The sequence below is a fragment of the Madurella fahalii genome, assembly GCF_045866475.1.
Source record: "Madurella fahalii IFM 68171 DNA, scaffold_6, whole genome shotgun sequence".
Classification (NCBI taxonomy): domain Eukaryota; kingdom Fungi; phylum Ascomycota; class Sordariomycetes; order Sordariales; genus Madurella; species Madurella fahalii.
The window spans coordinates 4,367,569-4,395,498 of record NW_027263976.1 but is presented as its reverse complement, the minus strand read 5'-3'; the positions used below and the strand labels follow the sequence as shown (position 1 = coordinate 4,395,498).

Below are 27,930 nucleotides of genomic sequence, written 5' to 3'. Positions count from 1 at the left end.
CCTCCCCGCAGCTTCTATAAACGGTCCCAACGTACAACGTGAACAGTTACTACAGTATCCTTAGGTTAGATGCTTCCGAGAGGTATCCATCTCCTACCTTTATTTTATTTTTAGGGGGACGGTTCTCAGAAGATGACGGCTCTAAACTTAGAATGTTGGGCTTTCACTGTTCTTTAGTAGATGATACCCCGCCTCCGAACGGTAGATTGATTCGCCCACTTGACGCAACCGATGCCAGCTGGCCCTATTTATTATGACAAGACTCGGTACACCATTGGTAGCCTTGTTCCAATGAGCGACCTAAGCCGTGACTTGGGGTATGATAGGCCAGCCCTTCCCAAATCGTAGTGGTCCTGTCCCCCTGGTTCACACTGTTGAGGCAAACCACATATTATAAGCTTCCACTAGAAATAATTCAGTAGCCGAACTTGAAATTTTAGGCTCACCGAGCTGACCGCCAGCGCTGCCTAATCTTGGCATGTCCTGAAGAGCTACGATGAAACAGGATTGAGCAAGCTGGACTTTTTGCCTCTTATTATGAATCTCCTTGCTATTGACACAAGCTTTCGGGTTGCCTCTACCATCTAGGATCACTGAAAATGTTTATCCGAAGAGGTTAGTTGCTCCCAAGCATCCGGCTGTGGCATCAAACTCAAAATAGGTGCCGTATGCTTGGTTCTTTTCCGGTTAAAGTACCCAGTCTCGTGCCAAATCTCGTGCGGACTTGGCGGGCAGCCTGCGCAGGCGGCACTTTTCAGATACCAACTGAAGGTCATCGGAAGAGAGACCAGGTCTCGGCCGGCTGACTCACTGCGGCTCGGATCCATGACCGGGCGGCCTGATACTAGGCTGTTCTATATCGATCGCGATATTAATTAGGGTTGATCACGACAAATGTATTTTTGAAACCTTGCGCACACCAAACTCGCTGACCGACTGTTGCCCCGCCTCTGTGTTGAAGTTTGTAACACTGTTTCCAGATTCTCCTTGGCTGGGCACCTTAAAAGATCACAGGCTATTCAGATCTGCGATAACGTCTCTGACCCTCAACAATGAATGTTTTATTATTGGCCATGGCATCAAATACCCGGTCATCATTTCCGAGCAGCACCGCAGAGCTCGGATTTGGGAGGGGTTGGGGTTTGTGTGACATGGCGATGAGTTGAAAACAGGGGACCTTTGGACAGGATACAAGAATGTGCCGCGTCCGATGTCCCTTCCTTGGCCCCATTAGTAGTTCTTTTCACTAGCGTAACCCACCATGAAGCTCTCCGAGTTCATTGCCGCTCTCAGTGTTACGCAGATTGTCTGCGCGGCTCCGTTGGAGGAAGAATGGGGAGCACCCACCCGTCAGTTCATCCTTACATCGTCCAGGACTTGCACGTTTCTAACTTATGTCTCAGATGCAAAAATCGAGGTCATCGAGCCCAAATTCTTCAAGGACTTGGACAGCAAGCGAGCCAGAATCAGCTATGGACCCTACCTAGTTCCCTCATCCGAAGACCCCGAGACTCACGGCATGCTGTCCTTCCGCGACATGAACATCTTGCTGCCGTGCCACGATTGCCTTATTACCAGCTTCACTGCCGATCTCCAGTATGAAGGCGGTAAGACAGCCAACGCAAATACCGGCATGTGGCTCCACCACAACGGACTCATGAACTTGAACCGCACCGACATGGCCTGCGAGCATTGGCCTGAACGGATGGGCGTCAACGGTAACGAGCGCTCCGTCTTCGATTACACCCTAAAAGGGACCCGGAAGGCAGGGTACTACCTCCGGGAAGGCGATCAGGTGTTCCTCGTCACCGAAGCCATGAACATGCGAGAGGAAGCCAGGACAGTCTACATGGTCATGGAGTGGGAATACCTGCCAAGCACCCCGGCCGAATTCGACATTGTGTTCCCAATCTGGCTCGACGTGAAGGGAAACTGCCTGAATGAGACCAACGGTGTTCAGAAAGAGGCTGGCGTGTTCACTGCCAAAGCAGCGACAGGGTGGACATCAAAGTATAGTGGGGACTTGATCCTCGCGGTGCCGCATACCCACGACGGCAATACCCTACAAGAAGTTTACATGGACGGTAAACTAGTGTGCTCGAGTGTGCCTGCGTACGGCGAGACGGCCGAGTTCGTTTCACATGTTGAGAGCGATGGCCATGGTCATGACCATGGCGAGAGCGAGCACATCTACCACATCTCGTCAATCACCCAATGCGCCAATGTCTCCAAGGTGGTACCGGGCTCTCATTTTACTATCTCGTCGTTTTATGATTACGAAAAGCATGTACCGATGAAGGACCACCACGGCGAGCTCGAGCCTATCATGGGCATCCAGTTTCTTTATTTGGCCAGACCACAGGCGGAGGCTATTGACCACATCCTGTCTATGAAACCTGGTGATTTGGAGGCCTTCACTGCCCAAGTTAGTGGAAATGGAGGAGATTGATGGGCGATGGCGGAATGATGGTGAGGCTACTCCTTAAGGCTTGCGTTTCTGGTGTGTCTAAGCAAGCAAGTCGTCAACATCACCGGTGTATATTTACGGCAACTTTTTTAGTCTTTTACTCAAAGATCGGCAGCCTCCAATAAAAGAAATAAAATATGAGCAACTTTGTTCCCGTCTGATCCTCATACCCTTCACAGTATAGTAAGTATTATTAAAGGCGTTGGAACAAGAGAAGACGTCATTTGGATCTCTCTAGGACCTCAGGCCCGCTGGCAGTGAATATGGTTGTTACCCAAGTTCGAGGGCACCTCTCACTCTCACTTCTTCACCGCTCACATCCGTTACGAACAATGAGGCACAATATTCTGGTGTAATGTCATTTTCTCATTTCCTATCTCACCACAAAGGTCTCCTAATCTCATCGCTCCGTCTCGGTGGTTCATGACGAGTCATCATCATCCAACTCACCCTCCCACCCTTGTTATTACATGAAGCACCAATAACAATGGAGCGGCTTCCACTTCCTTGTATGTGCATACACTGTCTGGTGAGCCAAGAGCGAACTCGCCCTACTCAATCTCATCAGGCAGGTCTGAGTCGTCCATCTCGTAACCCTGGCCCTGGCGCCTGTTGGCAAGAGCAGGAGCAGCAGGCTGCGCAATGGACACCGAAGGCCGAGTCACCGCCGCCCACCGCGACGCCCCCAACCCAGGACCCGAGCCTTCGGGCGGCTGCACCACCCTCCGCAAGCCCCGCGGAGGAAGCCACCACTCGGGTCGCGGCAGAGCCTGCGTAGCTTCATCGGTGAGCTTCTGCTGCGGAGCAGCAGAACAGCAGGTCTGGAAAAGCTTGCCTTCTAGACGGGGCGTTTAACACGTTGCTTTGGCTGGGGTTGGAGGATCGGTTTTGTTGGGGTAGGATTTTGTCGGTCTCGGGTTGAGCCAAAGGGAATGGACTGCAGCGAGGACCCAAGATTGCGCATATAATAGGTTGCGGTGCCGTTAGCAATACAAAGCCCGCCGGGAAAGCCAAGCGAGGTGAGAGCAATGGGGCTGCCGCCCAGCCTCTGGCGAAGCTGGTCGTCGTTCGCCCCGCCATAGGCCAGGGTACTGCCCTCTCGGCGGCTGACGCCCCAATCCCGCGCGAGGAATTGGCGCAGTGGCGTCGATATTCGCAGCTTGCTCCTGAGGCAATCTCGATGGAAACAGGGCCGGCGCCATGCTCCCAGATCCTTGGCCGCCATTGATGTTAGGCCTGAGCCAACGGGGGCTGCGCTCCTGGACCCAGTCTCCATTCCCCTCCATTTCGGGTGCGAGTGGCATTGTCAGGGGTGTAGCGGTGGGCCACCAGATTCACCAGGGTGCGGAACTCGGCGTCAGAGGTATAGCGGTGACTCTCCGACCCGACCCGGGAAGCACCGTTCCGCCACCGACAGAGGTTGACAGCAGAGCGGAGAGGCAATCCCTTCCACCGAGTGCCGCTTCCGCCTGATCCAAGCCCAGACGCAGTTGGCGCCAAACACGTGGCAGCACTACAGAACCTTCATGGGCTCATGCTCTCCATTATCCTCTTGAAGACCCGGGACGACGAGTTCTTCCATGCAGATTGAGTAGGTGACAACGAGACGCCAACCCTGGGAGTTCCGCATATATTGCTCAACGTTTCCCACACTGACTCTTGGACGGGTGAGTCCGAAAAAGCAGCACTCCTATTCCCAGTGGTTCGGGGAGGTGTGGAAGGGCCAACTTTAGAAGGACCGCCGTTGGACTAGATGCCTAACTATGGTGCTGGGACTCACGGAGGGCTTGAGCACGCTCAAGGTCCTCCTCAGAGTCGACAGAGTACATATCATCATCGCTGTCCAGCTCCATCTCCTGGGCTAGCATTTGCTCTTGCTGTTGAGGCATGGTGGACGGACTCTAGATAGGAGCAGAGACCATTTGGATATTAGGATGGTCCGTACATACTTACGTATTGATACGAGAGTATAGAAATAGTTAGTTGGTTTTTGACTTCTGAAATTCTCAGAAATTTCAAAAATCCTAACCCTATATGACCACTAATACTGGGGGAAATAATACCGATAACAACAACTGGGAGAACGATCGCTACGAGCTATATAAGGATAGTGTCCTTTGCTGCATATAGAAATCTGATTCATGCGTGCTAGTACTTCTATCTAGCACCGGTAATAGCGACCGCATACGAGATATTTCGGTTAGCGAGGGCAAATGGCTAGCTAAGTGCAATACCGCCTAGAATATACCTAACGATACTGACTGCGACGACAATGCCCAAGCCGATTGCATATAACAGCGCGACAATCTATAATATCCCGTCCTTCCCCACCCGCTGCACCGGCAAAGACTGCAAGAATGAATCAGGAAATCCCCTACTAACTGGCTGCCTATCCGATAACTAGCCCGGCGACATTGTGGGCTGACAACGGAAGATCGGCTCACACCTACCGGAACAAAATTACCCCGAGCACAATTCTGCTGAGGTGCGGGCGGGGCGGTCACCACACTCTAAGCCATGCTCGTGAGCCCTGCTGGAACGGCAGCTCCTTTGAAGCTCAACATCAAGTCAACGCAATGCCAACAGAACTGGCAGCGCCAATGGCTTGCAACGCCTCCAATCTGCCAACCTCCAACCTCATCTCTAGTCTCCTAGCCTCCCTCGCCGTGTTTAACACCCCGGCATCACACTTTCTCCGCCTCTATCGTACCTCGCCTACTTCCCCTGCTGGAGCTACAAAAGTCGAGCGCCTATGCGTCAGCGTGGCCGTCTTCAATCCCGCCGGCCACGTGCTCCTCGTTCAACGCGCTGCGCACGATGATTGGATGCCTCACCGGTGGGAGTTTCCCGGAGGTGCCATTGAAATGCAGCGGGATGAGAGTGTGTTGGCGGGCGCCGCGCGAGAGCTGTGGGAGGAGACTGGGCTTGCTACGAAGGAAGTGGTACGGTTTATCCCTCAGGGAGCGGGCCAGGGGGAGTGGCCGGAAGGAGCGTATATGTTTTATTTCGAGGAGCGATGGTATTGCCATCTTGCATTCGAGGTGGAGGTCGGGACTTGCGAAGCGGTTAGGCTGGATCCGAAGGAGCATAGAGGGTTCGCGTGGGCTGCTGAGGAGGAGGTGATGGCGCAAGTGATGGCTGATGGGAGGAGAATTGACATGACAACTGAGAAGATGTGGCAGCTCGCTATGAAGGCGTTTAGGCTGAGGTGTGAGAAGGCTGAAGAAGAGAAAACAGAAGGCTAGACGGTGTCACCAGGGAAAAGAAATCATGGTCAGAGTCGAGGGACAAGGTAGGCAAAAAGCATATGCTACAATATCTACCATCCACCCATGGCACGTGAACCCCTACAACCTTCTCGGCGCCCCAACACCGGCTAGCTAAGGTAGTAACAAGATTCAGAGGAGAGTTTCCACCTCTTAAGCGGAGCTGCCCTTGGAAACACTAAGAGAGCAACCAAAGTCATACAACCCTGCTATCTAGACCGGCCGAGACGAGAAAGTGTTATTTTGCAACCCCACTGGATCCGTTCGTATTTCCCAATCTGGATCCAAGAGGTCCCTTCGCCACTATCGTTACTATCGAGTTAAATGCCTGGTCCTTGATATGGCTCCCGTGATGTAAGGATATATCGATGAGTACATTGCTGAGGTGGGCCGTTGTCCTACGTTGACATCCTCGGCAGAATTTGTTCACGTAATCGTGTCCATCGGACAAAGTCGCATCAATCTCCTTGTCGTATCCTTTAGCATTAATAGGTTCACTCGCCTTCCACCACTTCGATCCTAATCCAGCGAACTCGTAACAGATGGCCTTGACAGGAAAGAGCTTTAGTTCATCGACAATGTCTGCAATCCCGTCGATTATTTTCTCCAAGCTCCTACCGGTCGGAAAGCACTCATACCGTCTTTTCACCGGGCCCGTACGTTTCAATCTCCGAGTCCTACATTGATTCATTGATTGTAGACCGTAACTCCTCGGATAATACTAATTCGAGTGCTAGCAGGCCGTAGTAATCATTTGCCGGAGTCTGCATTAGGGAGGCTTGCACATTACTCTTTTCCGGCACAGAACTAATGCGAGCGCGGTTAGGACACAGCAGATTTAGTTGATCCTCCTTTTCTCTCGGAAACGGCGCCATCATATCACCATCGTGAAAATTTGAGTACTAGGATCGAACGGTTGGGTCTATAGCCCACTCTCTCCAGGAATGGAATGGGGTGGCTGCGCCGGAGAGGACGAAGAGGATGGAAAGGAATAAAGGGTCAGACAGCCAAGGAAGGCGCCGAGGTCAAGCTAGAAAAAGTATATATCCTTTGAACATACAAACATCGGGAAACAGTGCTATGGATCCGATCGGCATAGCTTTGGAGATGCATTTTCTAGTCTAGCAAGATCAGGTAAACTCGGCATGGAGCTTGGTATCATCATTAAGAATTGATAGGTACTGACCCTTAGATTATCTAGTCAAATTTCTAGACGTAGAATTTATAGATGAGTTTGCTGATACAAGGATCGTTTAGCTCAGGATCGGGGACTTCTCCAATATAAAGGCGATATCGCCCTTGCCCATCCTCAGCCCTCATTATGGAGGTGGAGATAACAGCCTAGTTATATAGGCCGAATCCAGGTACTCACGATTACTATTGCTATTTGTAGCCCTAGGCTGCGGCGAGCCGCGGCTAATTTGACTGGAATTCTCCCTGATTTTCTCCGACTTCGGTGATCCCAATGCGCAGCCGGTGTACAGCCCTAGAGGCCCATTTTCTGTCACCTCGGCTAAAATTGCCTTCTAAAGAAACATAAATACTACTGTATCTGTCTAATCGCTCTAGTTGTTGACGAAGGCAAAGAAAGCTCCAAGGGTCGAGTAAACGACGCATAGAAATCTTCACTCGAGGTAAGCAAGGCAGGACGCGATGTGAAGGTGAATACCCACTAACCCGTACGTCGACAGGCATTCTAGGGTATTGTGAAAGGGAAATATAGAACGAACTTACTAAGCATAATGTTGGGAGTGGCCAGGCGTAACGGGGTTGCAGGGCAATCTCTCACTTAGTCCCCACTAAGTGGGATACTCTGGTTAGTTCGGCTGACTCCGTTGAGCACATCACTTGTTTGAAGCTCAGGCCCGGGGCTCAGCAGCACAATGTCACGTGGTTCACGCAGCTTTCTCCAGCGGAGGGGATTCAAGGCAGTCGATGCCTTTCAGGGCGGTAACGCCCCTTACTCTGGATATGATCTCATTTCAAACTCACCATCGTTGTTCGCCCCGTCGTTCGGCTTCTCGGTGGGCGACTTCCTGGCTGTATGAAAGCTGGTTGCCGACATTACCGCGTGCCTAAAAGACGTGGGTGGGTCAAAGACGAGTATCGCAACGTTGTCCTCGAGCTCGAATGCCTCCAAAAAGCCCTCACCCACCTCGATCGCTTGCAACCATACGGAGGCGGCGATTCAGTCAAATATATCGCTCTCAGCTATAGGACGACCCTAGAAGAGTTTTGACGGAGACTGAACCGCTATTAAGCGTCGCTGGGCCCAAGCGCGACAGGCTTCTCGTGGAAGGCTCCCATCACCAAGGTTCGCCTTGGGCTAGGTCATTACGCCAATATTCGAAAAGTGCACAGTTATTTGAGTGTATATGTCGGCAGAGTCAACATCTTGATGGCCGAGCGCGGCCTAGAAACCATGAACATCACCTGAGAGAGGACTGTAGCAGAATAGGTGGATATGAGGTATTGAATAGAAATAATAAAGGGGGTGCTCGTTTACGTTCGAGACGGTGTCGCCAAGCAAGCCGTTGCCGTATTCAAAGCTACCGCTCTTCCCGAGAGGTTATACAACCTTGTTAGCGGCGAACTTCGCACCACCTGGATAGATCTAGAGGACGGGGTGGCTGCTACCTAGTAAGTCTTGAGCCTAGTTCACCATAACAAATTCTAACCTTGAGGAGCGTTTCGACATAGCAAATCTATATCGTAGAGCTGGAAATCCGTATAGCCGTATTAAACCGTCCCGCATTCGATAGACCTTCCTATAGAATCCTATACTTGTCAAAGATGCACTTGGACGTGAGTTCCCTATGCTATCCAAATACGACTTTAGCTTGCTCGATCATATTATCCAACACAAATTTGATACTGGCCTAGGTTCTACCGAGATTAGCCTTAGGGACTACTAGATTCTACACGCCAAGGATCGGGAGCTAATTTTCTTCTTACAGTCCCGTCTCCTACTAGGCAGCACTTTCATCATGGCTGTTCTGATTGGAACCCTCCACGTAACGTCTAGACTAACTAGGGTTGTCAATACCTCCCTGTAGCTCTGTCAAAACAACATAGATAGAGGATGGCGGAAGGACTTGGTGAGCCCCCTTTCAAGTGTGCCCTGCTCAATACAACGGGTGCCAAGGCTATTTTCATTCTCATAGCTTAGCTGTGGCGTCTGGTTCTCCGAGATATAATAGAGGCGAAAGTCTCTCATCGATCTCTGGCGGTAGCGTCCAACCAAGCGAAATGCTTGAGACGACGATGATGATGCGGAGTCTCCTCTTAGGAAGCGACAAAAATTATGAAGCAATAGCAAAGTAGAGTTCAAAGACGTCGGTCTTGCGGAGAACCAGGTTGGCCTAGCACCCTAATTTCTAGATATCGTAACGTACTTAAACTTGGCCGAGGAAATATTTCCTTCGGAGCTTAAAACCGAGAGATTAATTTTGAGTATGAAAGAATCTGTCCTAGATGGCCGAACGTCTTGATACAATTTCATATTTCGCGTCGTCAACCTCGCCACAGACATCAGAAATAAGGTACCCGGGGTTGAGGATATCATCCTGTCACGCGCACAGGAGCTCAGCGGAGGGCTTGGGAAGTGCATGGAAAGGTTGGAGTCTCTGAAGATCTATCTACTGCAGTAGGAGACTGAAGAACTGGCTTAAATACACAAAGGAAATGGTCTGGGCGAGCTCACGTGATGAGCTGCTGAGCTCGGCGGTGAGAGCAGAGCTCCACAAGTGCGGTTTCCAGCGCGACACATCCCTAGAGGGTTATGCATGTAAGTGCTTCCCTTTGACTATAAAGCCAAGATAGTAATTATACTGTTGAATTAGAGAGCTCTTTCACGGCCTTTCTAGTAGTGATAGTCCTATCAAAGTGCACATAATAATTATAGCTAGATTATAACGGTTAATGTTCCGAACAATATATAGAGAGGGGTGGGGGGCTTTAGCTGGACCTTACCACTACAATGTACCTGCCTATTATCTTGTACCTACTACCCCAATAATCACGCCGAAATCTGAATGATATCGGATCGTAGTATAGCTAGCTTATTTTACCTTCTAGGTAAGGTGATGGTTGGGGCAAAATCAATATACCTGGTGACACACAAAAAGTACATATATAAGCACATCGGGGTTTTCCGGGAGACACTGTCTTTAGCAAACAAGACGTCAAATACCATTCTATCTCAGGATAGCAACGAAACTTCGCTTACTTCATACGCTCAAGATACCACATTATCCCTGAACAATGACCGCACCGACCGGGTCGCCAACCATTACTCCCCGAACCGCCTTGGCCGCAACCACGTAAGTCCGAGCCACCCCAGGACTTACTCCTCCCGACACCACAACGGACACATCAAACGAGGTCATTCCAGCCACCACATTCACCAACTGGTCTGTCGCAACTCCAGACACAGCATCTACAACAAACATCCTTACTATACCATTTCCACTCCCAGTCAATGTCACTGGTAGCTGAAGAGTGGACGTCCCACTAGGTGCCGGAACAGTCATCTCGCCAACAGCAATCCGTGGGAGCGAATATGGTGATGGATCTGGTGTCCCTACTCTCCATCCCCACGAGTCAACAAGCCAGGCCGTCCCCGACCCGCTAATTGGTGTAATTTCCATTGCCGCAATTCGACTCATGTCCACTCCAGCAGCCATAGCACCACTCAGTGACACCCGAGCCTCCTGAGCCCAGTGTGGTCCTCCTATAGGAGCAGTGTTCGGAAAACCGTCAAGAATTATTTCATCCTGCAGGATCGCACGTCTGCCAGACGTATCGACCACGGCCACTCGGAACCGGTTTCCGACGGTTTCGTCTCGCACAATCATTCGAAGGGCGATGAACTCGCTGCCAGAAATATTTTTGGCTATGGCCCCTGACGATATTCGGGCCGTCCCTCCGGCAGCAGTCCACGATAACCTGATCATGTATCTCCCTGCCTCGGGTCGAATATTTTGGAATTGCACAGTGTGAGGAGAATTCCAGGCCTGACAATCTGTTGGAGAGCCAGACACAGGAAGCTGCTCACATAAGAAGGAGGTGAGCCCGCTCCCTGATACCGACACGACTGTGCCATTCTCTGGGACAACTAATGGATCCCTATTTCCGCCAAGAGCATGTGTATACACCTTGGCTGGGCTAACCGATGGCGGAGTCGCCACGGCCGATCCATCGAGCAACGGCCTTGTCGAGTCGTCTGCGGATAGGAACAGGTGCGCGGCAGCAACAGCATACGTCGCGCCCACAGCTCTCTGAGTCTCCCTACTTAGCCTCCCGGGTGCGTTCTGCCGACAGAACGGATTGTTGATTGTGCCGTCCTCCCTTACCCACTCCGCGTTGAACCAGTTGTGATTCGCACCCTCGACAAAGACGGCAGAATGTAATGCCCTCCCGCGGCTCACCATTCTTGTGCCGTCAACATACATTTGCCCCTCGAGATTATCCACGTCACCATCGCAGCCAGGCAAGATCACTGCTGAAGGCACATCCGGTGCGGAGCTGTGGCCGTAAGCCTTGGGCGCAATGAGGAAGAGGCCCTTGATCCGCCACCGTGAGTTTTGACCTGCCAGCTCTGGATGATCCGCAGCGGCGGGTGGGGCCGTCAAGCTGTCGACGGCCGCATGAGACACCCCCTCTCCGCCCCTTGAGTGACCGAGCAACATTATATTCGCCATATCGGCCGGCGGAACAGCCTTCACAGCGTCGGGGGCGCCTGCTCGGCCAGCACCAGCCCAATCTGCCCATAATTTCAGGTGTAACCGGACCAAGATGGACCTGGCCAGCATGCCCCGCGTCATTGGTCCCGGCGCGTCGCCGGCTTGGGCATTTACTCCGTTGCTTGAAATAGAAACGGAGATATACCCGTGTGTGGCAAGCAGGTTTTGAGTCTGTAGATAGCCATGATGACTGGGGAAGGGAACCCGGCCGCCAACACAAGGCCAGTTTTCCCCGTCGAGACCAAGTTGTTTGTTAGCTGGATTGTTTGGATCCGGGAGGTAGCACATCGCATGCTGGCCATGGAGGAGGAGAATGAGCGGGCGGGGCCCTGGGCTCGAGGTAGAGGCGGGGCCCACGACAATGCCTTGAAGTTCGACCGGGGTAGGGAGGTTTGGGATGGAGACGTTGGGGAGTGTGTATTCTGCCGGAGCGACCGGAGTGTATGGCCCAGGAGTGCCAGGGTCGATGGCTCTCCTAACGAGAGGTTGTTCCGGGATAAAGAAGGGCGACGAATACGCCGTCAAAGGAAATGTGAGCAGCAAGACCGGTTCGAGGAGAAAAGGCTTCATCTTGAGATATCGTGTCTTCTTTGGCAGTCGACGTGGATTGAACATGAATCTGGGTTTAACAACAATGCCGACAACCTCCTATCTTGCTCTTACAAAGTAAACATGGTGTCTATCCGTTTTATAGTTGATTTGCTACGAGCGAGAGTTGAACGATGTATTGACTCATTGTCATCCTCACTGCACCTCTTTGTCGCGGCAATTTCGGAATGCTCGGGTCCAGTCTCCTAGGCAGGCCTCGTGCCCAATATCACACCGAATACACATCGCAGATTACTCTCTTCTTCCTCGACGGCAACTTGGTACCCAATCAGGTTGTGTGCCTTAAATCCCGACACGAGCGTGGTACGCAATTAGAGACTCAATCTTCTGCTACACTGGACAGCGGATTTGTAGCATGACGCCGCGCCCTCGGAGAGATGTTTACCCTTCGCTTAGCATAAGACGCCAAAAGCTGCCATGATAGACGCTAGCAAGAACGCCACGGCTCGTAAACCTGAGCTGGGCACGGGATGAGCAAGGGTGCGCGATACCGAGAAAGGTGGTGTGAGAAGCATTTACCCCACTTTCCATGGGTAAGGGACTAAAAAGGGATAAGCCCTTGGATGCTTACTCGCGAAAGGCTTACATATGAACTCACAGGATTGCGTTACTCTCCCTGTTAACCGCTTTAGGACTGCCCAGAGCGAATTGGTGGGTTGGCACATAACCCACTCCGCACGGCCTTCACCGGATGTAACTCTCAAAACCACCGGAGATTCCTCTTAACAATAATAGCGCTCTCTTGGTCTACAATGCTCAAATTAACCAGAACGTTGACATTGTGGTATGTCTGTGTTGACTAGTCGGATCAGAACAAGCTAGAACAAGCGGGGACCGATATTCAAGGAACCCGGCAAGGTGATGGAGTGCGCTCGTTGCAGAGAGCTTTTTCCCTATCCTGTCCGAGTATTCCCTTCGCACACCACAGCTGCCGCTCCTGCAAAGGCACATTGCTGGCAGTCGTGCTGAAATAGATAGACAACACCCTACACCAATAATTAGTTCCACTTGCGAGTAGCTTAGAACCTTTTTGGAAAAAGAAAGCTGTTTCCGAGATGTAATTGGGAGCAGATTACGAATACTCACGGGCTGACTACACGATGAATTAGCCCGCACAACGTCGAGGTTAAGGAAAGCATATAGATCATAATTGACTTATCATAATCCAAACTTGGAGAGCGCTTCTAGGATGCTGGTATGGTGGGTTGTATAGAGCCTACACTGATACAATGGGGAAAAAGTACGACGAGTTTGTCCTGTAGAAGAGACACGTAATTGAATTGAACAAAGAGCACGCAAACGACATTATATAACGTGCTAAGCCCGGTACGGGCTTTTCATTAAAGTTGTCATGCTGACTACGAGGCTTGGCCCTGCCTTGTTTGTCAGGCTGTACTAGTTCCGGTTGGTTCACTGTGCAGCCCTCGTATTTGGTGTGCGATTGCCTAGCAGTAGTATCCCTCTTCTCTACCTGCTTGCCTTATCTTACTTACCCTCCTCTCCATGTCAACCGTCACCGCAAGAGAGGTATGCCGACCATCGTACACTCGTGGGGATCTAACACCATTACCTATTTACCCCCCAAACCAGTAACGGTAAGGATGTCCCCTGGAATAAACCCACTTACCAAGGAGACACCATCTGAGATGTTGATTACTACTATTGCGTTCGAGATGACTGTGACGAACAATCTCTTATACGTAGAGGGTCAGAGATTGCCGTGAACTAGCAGGCTCTAGGGTTCTTAGACAGATCTGGAGGGAGCTGAGTGAAGATCATAACTCTCCCGCTCAACTGCTGCATGAGGCGGGAGGATGAAAGCCTGCAGCGAGCTGACTTCTTCCCGAATGCATGGCATTCTCTGAATATCTTGGGATCTTTCTCAACAAGACACTCTTCTCATACCTAGCGCGGGAGGATAGGGTTTTGGATAAGCTTGCTACTACCCAGATACCTTAGGTATCTAGACTAAGCGCAGGACGCTGGTCTGATGAAAACCGTTAATGACTTGGTACCTGGATATATTTCCATAGCTGTATTTCACATCAGATATAGCATGACAGCCTTTGAGGACCACAGGCACCCAAAGGTCATTATCAATGACCCGGATTACGATGAGGTTGCTCTATGCCATATTATCGCGTGCTCCAGATGCGGGGGAGCAACCTCCGGATAATATCACTACTGGAAAGGTTTTACCACAACTTCCAGTTATTTTCATGGTTTCGGTGTGCTTGAGAATTAACCGAAGACAAATTGAACGGTGAAGGCTGGCAGTTTTCAAATGACCCGCTTAACGGATGTAAGTGCCACAATACATGGCTGGCTGCAAACTGCTGGGACAAAGTTCAGCAACAAAATTGCAGCCTGTTCGCAGAAATACCCGTTCATTTACGTTAGGCACCTCAGTTTACACTCCCAACCTCAAAATTCCCAAGTTCTGGTTTTAAGTCGACAATAACTTTCGGACATATTGTCACCCTTAAGCCTTATCTCTGAAACCCTTAGTTCTGAGTCGACAACCTGAATACTTTTCAGGCGTCGCTCTACTCCCGACTTGGAGATTTCTCAGGTGCCCATTCAGATGGACGACACCTTTCGCCCGTACCATAATAGCACTAAACCTTCATCAAGCGCATGCCAGAATGCCCAAGATACGCGTATGCTTCTTGCGCTGGTAAATGAAGCACATTCCGTCGAGACAAGTGATATTCAAAGCCCGTGCAGAAGCACCGTGACCCGTAAGTTGCATCTCGGTGTGCTTATCGACTCAAGGCACGAACAATATGCACTCCGCAATTCCCAGCCCATGACGAAACTAACAGCGTCCCCAAGTTACTATCATCCACGCGCACGTAACACAGTCTTCACCTTCACTCAGGCCTATTCTCCCATCATCTAGCAAAACCTAAGCCCCTGGGCACGTCCAGTCCACAAAGTAGCAAAAGGCTGTCAAAGCAAGCACACCGCCCAAGTAAAAACCGGCGACATGACCGCACGGATTCTGCGGCATGAGCCCCGCGAAAAAAGCGTCAAATATAAAAAAGAATAGCGCCAAGAGCAACACGGGAAGGAAATACGCCAGCAGACCGAGACCGACGGCGATAATGGCGATCAAGGCTAACACCTCGAGGAGGGTGGAAAGCGCGCGCTTTGCTAGGTCCGCGAAGTCGATCTCGGATGGCGACACACGGATGGCAAAGCTCGGGAGCTGCCACGACTTCGCATTGAGATCCCTTAGCACGTCGTAATTGCTCAGTTCGTGATACCACTCGGTCAGAAACCTATTGTCGTTGTAGTAAGGAAACCGACCCTCCATGTCGGCCTGGAGCTTCATCCCCGTCACCCGCTGGCGCCGCCTGCGTTGCGTCTTGCCGCCGTGGTAGGCGAGAAGATCGACGTGGCAGTAGCTGCCTCCTGGCAGATCAGAGGCGCTTTTATCGCGCCCTTTTCGCATTACGAGGCGATACTCGGGCCGTCGACGTAGGTTCCCGGCGCGGCCCGAGATATCTCTATCGCCCAGCGAGCGCCTGACGACAATTAGACAACAAACCGGCGGCGACAAGGTTAAGATTCTGGGCCGCTTGCTCCAGACGCTCGAAGACAACCAAGTGCCTGGGCCCCAGTTTTTCCGCCTGCACCAAGGGTTCTCGACGTGTCTCGGCGAGGGCGGACAGGGTAATGTGCGCGGCATCGACGAGGCCGTCGCAAAACGATACGACAAGGCCGAGAACGAAGTGCGCAGCAAATGGCCCGTTCGCCTCATCGCCATCAAGCAATACCAGCACAGCAAGAACAAGTATGACCCGCAGCCACCCACCCTGAGCTTCGCAGCAGGCGACGGCAACGGCTCGGCCGCCGCTGCCGCCAAGGCCAGGGCCGACAACGAACTAACCGGCCGGTTTCGCGCTGCCGAGTGAGAAGTCCTCGCTTAGACCCCCTCTAACTTCAGTGGGCATCCGAACATTGTGCAGCTCGTCGGCTAGGGCCTGTGTCTCGACACTGCGGCCCTCTCCAACTCCCACCTCGCTTGCCACTCGCGCTCCGATCTTCCTCTGGAAGCTCCTTGTCCACTGGACCGGGTTGATGCAAGACCCGTGCGAAACGGTCCGTCTCCTGTGCATCGACATTGGTCACGGACTCGGCTCCCTTCATGATCACGGATTCACGCACGGCGATCTCAAGCCCAACAATGTCTTGATCTTCCAGCTCAGAGGGGCGGATGGCAGGACAAGCTTTGTGACTTTGGATGAGCCATAGGAAAATCTTCGGGGAGTACTGATAATTACCAGAGCAGCGGGATCTCCTCAACACATAACTCAAACCCCTCCTCGCGGCGACTATGCAAGCGGACCCTGAACCCAGACATCGCCGTCCATGGACCTTGTTGTATGAAGATGCCAGGTGCCTCCACAAGAATGGCAGCGGTAGCGGCAACGGCGGCCGCAATGACACCGACGATAATGCGAATGGACAAGAGCAGCACCTGCGTCAAGATGATGAGGCCGTAGTTCATCAAGGCTGTGGCTACCGCAGCGCGGTAGAAGAACAAGCTGAAGTAGACGATAGTAATATTTTCACCAGTATGGCCGGCTCGTCCCCTCTAGAACCTAACGTCAAGGCTAGGTACAACGAGCAGAGCTGGTGGAAAAATGGCAACACTCCGGTGTCGTTGTTACAGGGCAAGACTAGGAATACTCCTAATGATAGTTTGATCGTCGCCCTTCCAAACAGGACCAGTTGTCCGCCAAAGCCGTGGAGGATGAACCACACCAATACGGGCCAATTGTGATCACAACCGAGTTTGTTGATGTAAGCACTGGGGTTGACGACGGTGACAATGAAGGAGACTCCGGCGGCGAAGGAGATGTCTCGTCCGAGGCCTTTGGCGAAGATGACGACTCGCTCAGACTAAGTCTCTTCGACACGGAGCGGCGGCGAGCTGATGTCGCGTCTCTCCAACAAGAAATGACTGCTGGTTTTGCATCGTGGGGCACCCAGGGCGCGAGCGGCCGTGAAAAGCTCTATTTCCTGGCTCGGTTCCGCAGCCGCGTGCCGCTCGAATGGTGGGACGAGGAAGCCGGAGGCAACGAGAACTTTGCCGTCAAGAACTTTGTCGACCTCGCTTTGTCGACCTCGCTTTGCAGGCGGATCCCCCTATTGAGATCTCGGCGCTCGCTTTGCTTTGTAACAGCCCCGTCGGGAAACGGGAAGTGCGGCGCCTCGGAGCTGACGATTTGACCTGGAAAAGAGTCATTTAAGACATATTCATCGGTTTTCTAAACGACTCTGTGAGATTGGACCGCTTTCTTCTCTAGCTTCAGTTTGGCGCCCGTATTGGCCAAACATTGGTTTCGAAGCAGTCGAGCGGTTATATACCTACCCACTCGCCGCCCTACTCGATCCTCGACGCTTTTATTTGTTCTTATCGTCGCCAGACGATAGAACCAGTCATGGAGAAGGTGTGCCAGAGGCTCGTCATGGCACTGCGGGACGGCTTGATCTTCGATGATATGTGGAAATACTTCAAGTCGTACAACGGAAACTCTATCGAACATTTTTGAAGATAGCAGGCAGGTATCACCGGAGCTATCGACATCTGGAAAGCGCAGACCGTCACGATCCGGACCAAAAAGTGATAAAGGCGGCAGTCGCAGTTCTCCGGAGGAATCAGAACCTGGGAAGTGCCACCTCGGGAGCGCGCTTGGTGTCAGCCCCTACCAGCGGCATCTCCTCTGCGGCGCCCTCTGAGCCTTCCTTACAAGATTGCGGAGAATGCCAGCCACTTCTGTACAGCAGAGCCGATGTCGAAACGGTATTCCAGAGAGGTTGGGCTGTGCTCAAGAGCCCAGGGAAATCTTCAACTCGGCTCCGGTCCTTGTTCGCTTTTTCGAACAAAACAACCTGCTATGAAGACAAACTTACCCAGACAGTCACCGTCATCTCGCCTCAGGTGAGCCTAGTGGAGCGACGGCAAGTCAAGGTCGGGTTTCTCGACAAGGAAATGGGGGCCATTGTTTTGATGATGTCCGCGGCAAAACGGTCTTGGTTGTCAAGCTTTACCAGCATGCGTTTCGTACCTGAGGAGAAATGGAGCCCTTCACATGATGACGTGTCAGGGGCTCATGGCTGCAGGCAGACTGGGGGTAGCTCAGTTCCCGGTGGCGTTTGATTGTTTTGTCCGTCCTCTCCATTTCAGCCGGTCAGTGGTGTTTACGAGCGGGACTCGACATATTGGCCACGACACAACGGGGCGCCGGTAGGGTTACCCTGCCTGAAATCCTTGTGTTTTCCCAGACCCGTCTCCTCTCGCGCCGGATGCTCTTGGTGCTCGGGGTTTTACCACGATTCGAACAATTCACGCACTTGTGTATTTCCATATATGAAGCATACATAGGTACGCAACGGCTCGGCGAGTCCATACTATACTCTCTTCCCTAGACAGCTACCTGCCCTACCTAGCACGGTATCGTGTTCGAGATGGACCCTACCGGCGCTACATTTGGCGTTGTGGCCCTGTCCAAGGACGCGTATCTCACGGCGCAATTCACCAAGAACACAATCCTAGTCATCAAAGAGCACGAGCGGGAGTACGTCACGATGGCACTGGATTTCGAAGTGCAATTCTTCCGCTTCAAGAACCTGTCGCGACATTTTCGAGGCGCCGATGGAAGCACGATTGATACGGCCATTCTCAAGAACATGGCCGAGGTACGTCGGGATCAATCCTCCATCCGCCGCTGGACTGACCTGTCACTGATATCGGTTTCGATGCGCTTATGCAGCAACACGGCGAGTACCTCAAGCTCGTCCGCCGCGTCCTCGAGTAGCTTCGACAAATTTTAGCCAGATACACGGTCGTGGCTGCGAGCATCAACGAAAGCTACCGGAAGAACTCCCCCCTCAGCCCCCAGTTCGACGTTAATCGGCTGAAAAAGACGTTGGTCATCGATGACGTGAGCGTCATTGCCGAGCCCCAAAGCCCGATTTTGGGCCCAGACGAGAGGGCTGACGACAAAAGCGAACACGGCGCGGCGGCCGAGATGAAGGAGAAAGACGCTCCCTGGTATGCGCGTTGGGGTTCCAAGGGTGCTAAGAAGATGCCGGTGAGCAAGGCCTCATTGGCCGGGAGCTCCCGGCTACATCCTGGGGTTCGCATGGTGGTTCAAAAAAGACCGGGTGGCCGAGACGCTGGCCGAGTTCACGGATTGGAACAAGAGGGTCGAGCACCTTGTCGCCCCGCTCATGTCGGGCTTTGGTTTCTATGACAGCGAGGCCCTTCAGAACCGACTCCAGCTCAACGGCAAAGAGAACATTTTTAAAGGCATCCTCGAGCTCATCAAGCTGTCGGACACGCTCGACGGCGGTGCCGAAACTTCCAAAAGTGGATACCTAAGATGCTCATTGGCCGAGGTGGGCTAATGCCAATGTGCGCTCTCCGCGTGCTTCGCTCTGCTAACGAAGCTTAGGATAGTGCGGCCATGGGACGAAGATTTCAAGAGCAGAATTCCGGATCAAAGCCAGCGGCGATCCATGCGGCATCTACCCCGAATATAAAGAACTCGGGATCGTGCAGCAGACCAAAGCAAAAACGACAACTCGAGAGCTCTACGGCCACCAGCTGGCTCGCCTCCTAGTGGCAGCAGGCAAAGGGCACTCCAACACGCTCCAGCTCAATTCGTACTCGTTCCAATGCCGACAAGGGGCAGTACGTTTTCCTATTCGACCACCCGAGTGGTGCCTCGGCGCGGCTGCGCCCGCTCGGCCTCCATGACCTCATCTCCTCCCGAAACGACACACCTCAACTCAAGCTGGAGCTGAAGTAGCGGTTCCGCGTTGCCCAGATGCTGGTGAGGTCCATCGGTGCACTCCACGCCGTTGGATGGCTTCACAAGAGCATCCGCTCGCACTCCATCAAGTTCTTCTTTGTCGAATCGTCGGAGAAACGGCGGAAGCAAGGGTGCGACGTACCTGACCGGCTTTGGCTTCGCGCGCCCGGCCGCTACGTCGAGCCGGCTGAATACGCCATCGGTAGGCGACGTTGAATACGACCTCTATCGACACCCGGACGCTACGATCCACCTGTTTCAAGCTTCACTCAGATGCACAACATCTACTCGGTCGGTGTCGTGCTGCTCGAGATCGGGCGCTGGGAAACAGCGCGCGAGATCTACGACTTAATGATTGAATACGACCTCGGTGGCAAGGTACCCAAGGATGGCGTGTCGGCAACCCAAATCCAGGACTCCTTCATGGCAGAAGCGAGAGATCGCCTAGGCCGCAGGATAGGTTCCTCGTACCGTGATGGCGTGTTCTATTGCCTGAGCGGTGAGATGGATGACTATATCGGCGAACGTAATTTTGCAAACGAGTTTCAGAAGCGCGTCGTGGAGAAGGTGGATATTCGTCTGCGTGAGTAGCGAGAGAATTGAAAAGGAATCAGTGTAGTACCTGTCACCCCACTTATATAGACCCCCTTCAACATGCCAACCATATCGTAATGGGCAAAGCTTGTTCTAATGGAGCTCCTAAGACCCACACTCTACAACACTCGGGCCACAACGACCTCATACCACTGCCAGCCTGAAGAACAAGGCTGTGTATATAACAGATACTAAATTCAACTAAGGGGATATAAATTTGCGTACTGTAACCTACCAGAAGAACACTGTACTTACGAAAACTCTGTTCATTTCGTTCTGATATGCCCAAATGGAAGCAAAGTCCGGCGGGAGAAACATCAAGGTGGGGACGTCCATAAATAGAAGCTCAAATGCTCATGACCGTTACCCTTTTAACCGCATCCCATCATGACAGCCAACCAAGTTATTGAAGAGCAACAAAACAGTAACAACTTGGTCCCTCACATGCTCAATCAAGGTGACCTCTTTGCACGCCAAAACTGCCATAGATCCGACTCATCTCCCATCCACTCCTTCTCCTCAACCGGCACGGGCTCTACCTCAGCCACAACCTCCTGTCCGGTTGGTACTGGTTTCGGCTCAGGATCTGGCGCTGGCGCACACTCAGTCCCCGGGTCGGGCCTAGGATCATGAATCCGCTTTCCCTTCTTCTTCTTATCCTTTTTAATCTGAGCGGCAGGCACATCCAGCACTGGCTCCTCTTCAACTATAACTTTGAGCCCAGCAGGCACCGGCTCAGGTTCTTTTGGGTATTCAGGCTTAGACTTCCCTACTTTGTGCTCTGTTGATGTTTCCAAGGGAGAGCCCTTCTTCTTGGTCTTTCTCGTTTTCACTGACACAAACCAGTCATCTTCGGCAGCACTGTCAGGGGCTGGCATGGCATATTCCACCGTATCCTTCTCGGGCTTGCGCCTAGGAGCAACCATGGCAGACAGCGCTTCGACCTTCTCCCTATAAACCTCCAGAGCACCCTGGAAGAGAAGCTGTACAAGGGGGGTATCGCCGGCATGCTGCGTGTCGGCTAAGCTCTTGGTGGTGGTTTCCTCGAACGCCGCGGTCATAGTCTCGGCTTAGGCCGTAGCTTTAGGCGTCTCAAATGCGGTCTTGATAATCTCCTTGATGAATGTTAGGAACCAAGTGTCGTTGGCTTTGGTAAAGGGGTAGGCGTCCCTGACGATTTCGATAATGGTGAAGCCGTCGATATCCTTGCTCAGAAGTGTGAGCTGCTCTCTGGCCAACTCCCCGAGGTCCCCCATATCATATTCGAGCGCGGTGACGTACACTTCGACGGCAGTCTTGAGCTTTAAAATGGTTTTTCCCTTGCCCTCTGTGGGACCATCCCACGTTAGGGTCTGGTAATTGTTGGTGTAAAGGTAATGGATGAGCACATGACCGGCGCTTCGCGAGATGTGTTTGAGGGAGGGAGTATCCTTCTTTGAGGTGGAAAGAGGGGCCCAGGAATCATCTTCCTTCCGTGAAGCGTCAAGCAACAACAACTTGGGGTTTCGTTCGACGATTGAACGATGTACTTTGAGCGGTTTGCCGTGCTTGAACTCGAATGACACCATAGTTGTAGAGCTGAAGGGGCTTTGACATCAGATTGGTTAGTAGTCTGCGAACGGATCACAGCCGCGTCGTTGCTTACGACTCTCCGAAGAGGGCATCCTCTGGATCGACAGGACTATGGACTTCTTGGACTTCGGTTTGGTCGTCATCATTGCCTTCCAGGATCCAGGCTCAAACAGATGACAAATGGCCAGCGAGAATTTGCAGATAACTTTAGACAATCCAATGCGGAATTGGCAGAAAAATAGATCTAAATACTTGTCATCAAGGTGGCATGAAAGCGGCAAATACGATAGTCGATAATCAACACAAAACAGACCAGGGTGACCGCACACATTTAACCCCCCTCTTCACCTGCAACAGAACACATGCGAGAGTTCCGTCGGGCGCTAACGATGCGTTGATGCCTGATGACTCAAGTTGCATACGGTACAGTGTGTGTTCAAACGGACTCCAAACCTGTTTGCGACTCGGCATCGGGGCCACTGGAGGACCACCAATATTGCACTTTCGGCAACCCCCGGCCACGATTTGCTCGTCGCGAGGTTGCACCACCTCGGCGTGGGGCCGAGACCGAATCGGAGCCACATGGCAGCGTACAAACACACTGCAGGAAGCCTCGCGCGTGCTACATGACAGATTGCGAGGCGACCACAAGGAAAAAGGGGAATCGGTCCGATTTTTTGGGAGTGGGCAAGTTGAGGGACAAGTTGAGGGAACTCGGGCATGTATATACACCAAAGTATATGCTCGAGATATACCCCGTTTGTAGTGAAATAGGAATGGTTGTTCAGGGGCTTGAGATTCCCGTGATCAGAGAGACAGCACATGCCCTAGAACAAACTCCTCCGCATCCCGAATGGAAGTGATGGTCAGCACTGTTAAGTCCTCACGCATGGTACTGGGAAGAAGCTCAGCAGAAACACCTGCGCCATCTGTTTCACAAATCTCAGATAAGCTGAGATAGATATTCGTCCGATTATGCAACCTGATAGTCTGACCCTGGTAAGAACATGAAGCACGGGGTGCTGATCTTGGGAGATAGTGCACATCTTCTTCGTGATCTTGGAGCTCTCAAAGACTGTTGCAGAGTCTGCGAGGGCCCGGTTCCTGTCGGTTAGCTGTTGAGCGCATCAGAACATCCGCGGGCCTTCATACCCCGGCGAAGGTCCGACAAATTGTCAACTAAGTCTCCCAGTCTCCCGTCGTGGTGAACTAAGGCATATCGAAACGCGCCCAGTACGGTATTTTGGAGAGTCATTGTTGGCTTCAACGTAAAAGTCGGCTCGTTCCAATTGTCAATGGGATACACATCCAAAAGTCTGATGATGGTTCAGAGAGTTGGTAAATACTCCCGGCTTGAAGAGTGAAGGAACCTACCGCAATATCGGGAAGTCCGTAGGTATGAGGCAGTTGCTTAACGTAGATGTATAGATAACAGTCCCCTAGTTGCGGATTTGCCAGAAGATTGAAGAGGAAAGGACAATTGCTTCAGGATATTCACCGGCATACTGCTCACCGCCGAGCGATGCCAGGAGCATGGTTGCGTTGTGGTATTTCCCGTCCGAGACTATGTACTAGGCACAATGAAGAACGCCGTGATACTTTGACTGGTTTCATAAGCGTCGCCATCTGCCTCGCTCACGGGCTTGATTGCTTCAGTTAAAGGCGGATGTGCAGGCCTGCGTCGGTCATTGTGAATGGCGCACTAAATCGGGATGTGTCTCGCGGAAACGGTTCAGGTGAAGCAGCCGCGAGAAATGAGGGACTGGAGCCGGCATGCCGAATAATTGGAAGCGTAATGGATTATTTAAGGGCCATTTCCACGAAAAAATGGACTGGTCGTTAGTTGCTGCCACACGGTTATTAGACAAAAACCCCGAACCACAAATGAATAGGAATCTCACACTTCAACATCTCCTCCTGAAGCCGAATGAATGCCCAATCACCCTCACCATAAAGCAACGGCATGCTAACGCTGAAGATATCCATGAGGCAATACCGTATGCTTCGTCTTCAACTCGTGTTGTCTCACGGTATGCTGCTCACTTCATACTTGGGTATCAGTCAGTTTCCTCGGTGGTTAGGAAATAGCAAAGGTACATAGAGCAGAGAAGACCAGCGCTATTTTGGGTTTGAAGAACGGTGGACGATGTTATGCAATATGGTTGAGAGTGTCTCGTGAACAACATCGTCCCTGGAACCCCGAGACCGTACAACAATAATACATGGGGGAATAATAACATGAAGGGAGCACACCGCCCCAAAATACTAAGCAACTCCAAGCTAAGGTGCCCTTTTATAGATCCATATCGATACCCGTGATGTCGCTCATCAGTTGGGGAAATCTGTCTGGTCTAAGGTTTCCGGATGGACCGTCCAGTTTCGAGCCCAGAAAACGCCATTGCTTCTAGTAGAAGCGAACGATGGCAGGTGCAATAAGCTCTTGTAGGGTCCAACCATGTGTGAACCACTTGGTGGACCGTAAAGCCTTCACAGTGGCTGGCTCACCGGGTGTCCCGTTCTTTCTAGCGATGTGATTGCTGACGTTGAAAGACCCTCGTGCTGCTGGGGAAATGTGGCAGAGAGGTCTCGTAGATCCTGGAAGCTGACTTCCTCCTCGCCGCTTCCCCAGAAGTGCATGATTAACATGATTGAGTGAGCTATAGATGAACCGTTGCAAATAAAGTCTAGTATTCGCCGCTCCTATAACCGTCCCTTACCCCGATAAGTCCTGATCATGGACCCCTATCGGCTTGTATCGCTAAGAAGCCGCCCCGTTCTATCCTTCAACTGTGTTTCAAACAAACTCGTCGGCAAAACCTCCTGTCCTTGTTCTACGAAACTGCCGTTACTCCTTTCATCAACCAAACCTGAACACCCCACACACCAATTCACCCCCAGCGGCGGGCTCTGCACTATCACAGTCCCCTTCAAGTTCCATCCAACACCAGCATTTATCGCCCAACCGTGTCCAGTCCCATTCGTTTCCCTATTGAACAACCTCACCGTAACATTGGTATCCTCTACCAGCAGCCCATGTGCCCACCTTTGATGCGGCACAATCATCTGGTCGTCACTCTCCGTCCTATGGCGTAGCACCGCGTTCGGACCCGGCACAAGCGACCCGGTCATCACGGCAAAAGACCGCGCTGTCTTGAGTCCCCGTTGTGCGCAGTCTTGTATCAGAACCTGGGTTCCTTCGATGAGCACATCGGCCGGCAGCCCCCTGTCTGTATTGTCGTGCGTGGTGGCGTCTGCGTCGCGGGTCATGACGATGTCGGAAAGGGTGATGCGGGAGGCGTTATACTCGACAGTGATGAAGAAGTTGAATCCGGCGATTTCGAGGTTGCGTGCCCAGGAGTTGGTTGTCCAGGGGGAAAACGAGATGGCAGGGTTATCGCAGTGGGTATTAAGGGAGACACCAGAGCAGGTTGGGGAGAGTTTGAGTGAAAGATGTTCGAGGCCCATTTCAGACGAGGTTAATGGAGGTCTAAAGGCGACCAGGACAGGGGACGTGTAGTTCTGGGTAGTGTCAAGGGCGTCGGTTAGAGGGACGTCGAGTGTGACATTGTTGCCGTCGATGCGCTTGATTTCTCTGGGTTGTCGGACCACGGTATCGACTTCCAGCCAGGTTTGGCGGTCACCGTTGCGGAAAAGGTCGGCCATTCCGTTTGCGCGCACCCACTGTTCCGTGACTTGTCGTTGCACAAAGACACGGTCGCCGTGGTGGAGGCTGATGGTGTCATTGACAGTGACCTGGGAGCTGCCGATAGGGACGTATTGATCAATGATGTTAGTCGTGTGGAATGGAAGGACGGATTCAATTTCTGTGCCGTTGCCGAATGAGATCGCGGGTCTTCTCCCTAGCTCGCTGAGTTTCAATTGCGTTAAACCCACTCCGGCGCCCCGAAGAATGACGCCTGAAGGTATTGTCAACCCCTTCGCGGAAACAATGAAGTCGCCCTCGCCGAGGGCGACAACACCACCACCCGCAACGGCAGTCTCGTCGAGCGCATCCTGAATGCGCCTTGTCTGGTCGCCCTTCTTCGCATCCAGGCGAACGGCAGGCTGCGTCCCGTTGGGCGGGGGCTGCTCGGAAGCACGGTACCCACAGAAACTGAAGTCGGGGAGACGGTCGCCTCGGTCCGTTGTGGTGTCCATCCATTGTACGATCGGTTTCTGCGAGCTCGGTGCTCTTGCTCGCAGCACTACGGCAGGGACAATGGCGAGAACCAGTACCACCACCAACACCGGCACCCAGAATGCTTTCCTTGGCCCGCAGTCCACCATTGACAGCTTCAGAGGAACAGAGCTGTTTGGTGCACGGCTTGGCGGGATGGAGGCTGGAGCACGAAGGCGACCTTGTGTTGGATTCATGCTACTTTAAAAGGGGGGAGCAAATCGATATGGTAGAGAATACAGCTCTGAGCAGACACCAAGCCACTTACTAGACCGGTGATTTCCCGTTGGGGGTATGGTTATGGTTATTGATATCCTCCATCCCAAGTCTCCGTTGGCCAACAAAGGCTCGCGGCGGTGAGGACTCCAGAAGACGGTGGAAGATCTTCAGATGTTGTTCGGCATTCACCTTCCGAAGCTTTCCAGCTATTCAATGCTTCGGCTATTGGGTTTTACTATTCCTCTCCCTTCCTCGCAAGCCTTATGTTTCAAAGTGAGAACCTCCCTTATCAGCTGCGATCTGTGACCCCTCCCTTGCTTGGCTAATGGCGGCCAGCTGCCGCCTGAGACCGGCAAGTTGCGCCACGAGGCGGATCGGCCCAGGAATCCCCGGGCCGGCCCCGCGAATCCCCATTTCGGAGCGCCACGTCACAACAGCGGGGGCCAAACGAGCACTCAGCCTGAGCCCCAGCGAGCCACAATACATCCCGAACACACCTTGGCACGGCCGTGCTCGTGGAGGGAAAAAGGGATCTGCGCAGGCTGAGTGCCAAGGTCAAAATGAGGACGTTGCGGTGGACGGATCGGCTCCGGTACCCCTGTTCTTGGCCAATCAGCCAACCAAAATTCACCGTAGGGTGAAACATTTGGAAAATTTTTCTCAAACGTCATCCAAACCTGCGAGGCCAAGCCCGAAGGTTCCGCACCCCCGGATTTACTCTTCGATGAAAGGGGAAAAGAAAAAAAGAAAGAAAAGAAAGGAGGGTGTTTACAACGCAATACCCTACGGATAAATTCTGTGAAATAACTGACCACAGGGTGCTCGGATTTGCTCAATACCTGATTGTTTCAGACACTAACTCAATTGTATTTCAGTTCCGTTTCGACTGGCGGCTATCATCCGTAGAGGTGTAATGAATACACTGTGAACAAACTTTGGGAATATGCTTTTGTATAGGGCTTCAGCTTGATTAGCCAACTCGGCCAGGTTTGATTGGATATAAGTTAGCTCTAGCCCAGCTTGAATAGAGCGCAATTTCAACTTCCCCATCTCTCAAATTACTTATCACAATCGCCGCCTATCCCTAAACGACACACAAACACTACTGTAGCCAACTTCAAGATCCTATTTAGAGATACGACAAGCAAGCCGTCCACCGAGACCATGGTGTGCAAGGTACCCGAGACGGATGACAACCTCGCTAACTGTGTGCTGACGCCCTCAAGCTCAAGGGCATTTTTAGGTATCGAAGCCGTCGACGAAGAAGACCTCGCTTCTTCTGGTCTTTGGCTATGCACTCTGCTGAATGCTTATATGGTCAAGGATGGTATGGCAAAGATACTTTTCAGTCGTCGATTTCAAGCAAAGTGCTAAGCATATGTCCGGGCAGCACGAGCAACAAGTGGCTCTTGAGCGCCTGTTCGGCGGAGGATTACGGGCTTATTACAAGTAG

General features: G+C 52.2%; 8 protein-coding genes across 8 annotated transcripts; 5 read left to right on the top strand and 3 right to left on the bottom strand.

The window, feature by feature from the left end:
- Positions 1–1,261: 1,261 nt before the first annotated feature.
- On the top strand, positions 1,262–2,449 carry MFIFM68171_11323 (uncharacterized protein; the record flags this gene model as incomplete). The annotated part of the gene is made up of 2 exons (XM_071066742.1): positions 1,262–1,349; positions 1,404–2,449. 2 exons carry the CDS (start codon positions 1,262–1,264, stop codon positions 2,447–2,449), a joined length of 1,134 nt encoding a protein of 377 aa, XP_070922843.1.
- Positions 2,450–5,067: 2,618 nt separating this feature from the next.
- On the top strand, positions 5,068–5,712 carry MFIFM68171_11322 (uncharacterized protein; the record flags this gene model as incomplete). Its single annotated transcript, XM_071066741.1, has 1 exon — positions 5,068–5,712. The coding sequence occupies one exon, from the start codon at positions 5,068–5,070 to the stop codon at positions 5,710–5,712; it is 645 nt and encodes a 214-aa protein (XP_070922842.1).
- A 9,481-nt stretch (positions 5,713–15,193) lies between these two features.
- On the top strand, positions 15,194–16,346 carry MFIFM68171_11321 (uncharacterized protein; the record flags this gene model as incomplete). Its single annotated transcript, XM_071066740.1, has 4 exons — positions 15,194–15,246; positions 15,390–15,569; positions 15,631–16,002; positions 16,061–16,346. 4 exons carry the CDS (start codon positions 15,194–15,196, stop codon positions 16,344–16,346), a joined length of 891 nt encoding a protein of 296 aa, XP_070922841.1.
- Positions 16,347–16,428: 82 nt separating this feature from the next.
- Positions 16,429–17,327, top strand: MFIFM68171_11320 (uncharacterized protein; the record flags this gene model as incomplete). Its single annotated transcript, XM_071066739.1, has 2 exons — positions 16,429–16,752; positions 16,821–17,327. 2 exons carry the CDS (start codon positions 16,429–16,431, stop codon positions 17,325–17,327), a joined length of 831 nt encoding a protein of 276 aa, XP_070922840.1.
- A 1,239-nt stretch (positions 17,328–18,566) lies between these two features.
- Positions 18,567–20,506, top strand: MFIFM68171_11319 (uncharacterized protein; the record flags this gene model as incomplete). Its single annotated transcript, XM_071066738.1, has 6 exons — positions 18,567–18,882; positions 18,933–19,152; positions 19,202–19,499; positions 19,561–19,794; positions 19,931–20,046; positions 20,179–20,506. 6 exons carry the CDS (start codon positions 18,567–18,569, stop codon positions 20,504–20,506), a joined length of 1,512 nt encoding a protein of 503 aa, XP_070922839.1.
- Positions 20,507–20,961: 455 nt separating this feature from the next.
- MFIFM68171_11318 (uncharacterized protein) lies at positions 20,962–21,570 on the bottom strand (the record flags this gene model as incomplete). Its single annotated transcript, XM_071066737.1, has 1 exon — positions 20,962–21,570. The coding sequence occupies one exon, from the start codon at positions 21,568–21,570 to the stop codon at positions 20,962–20,964; it is 609 nt and encodes a 202-aa protein (XP_070922838.1).
- Positions 21,571–21,579: 9 nt separating this feature from the next.
- On the bottom strand, positions 21,580–22,077 carry MFIFM68171_11317 (uncharacterized protein; the record flags this gene model as incomplete). Its single annotated transcript, XM_071066736.1, has 1 exon — positions 21,580–22,077. The coding sequence occupies one exon, from the start codon at positions 22,075–22,077 to the stop codon at positions 21,580–21,582; it is 498 nt and encodes a 165-aa protein (XP_070922837.1).
- Positions 22,078–24,823: 2,746 nt separating this feature from the next.
- Positions 24,824–26,368, bottom strand: MFIFM68171_11316 (uncharacterized protein; the record flags this gene model as incomplete). The annotated part of the gene is made up of 1 exon (XM_071066735.1): positions 24,824–26,368. One exon carries the CDS (start codon positions 26,366–26,368, stop codon positions 24,824–24,826), a length of 1,545 nt encoding a protein of 514 aa, XP_070922836.1.
- Between the last annotated feature and the right edge of the window lie 1,562 nt (positions 26,369–27,930).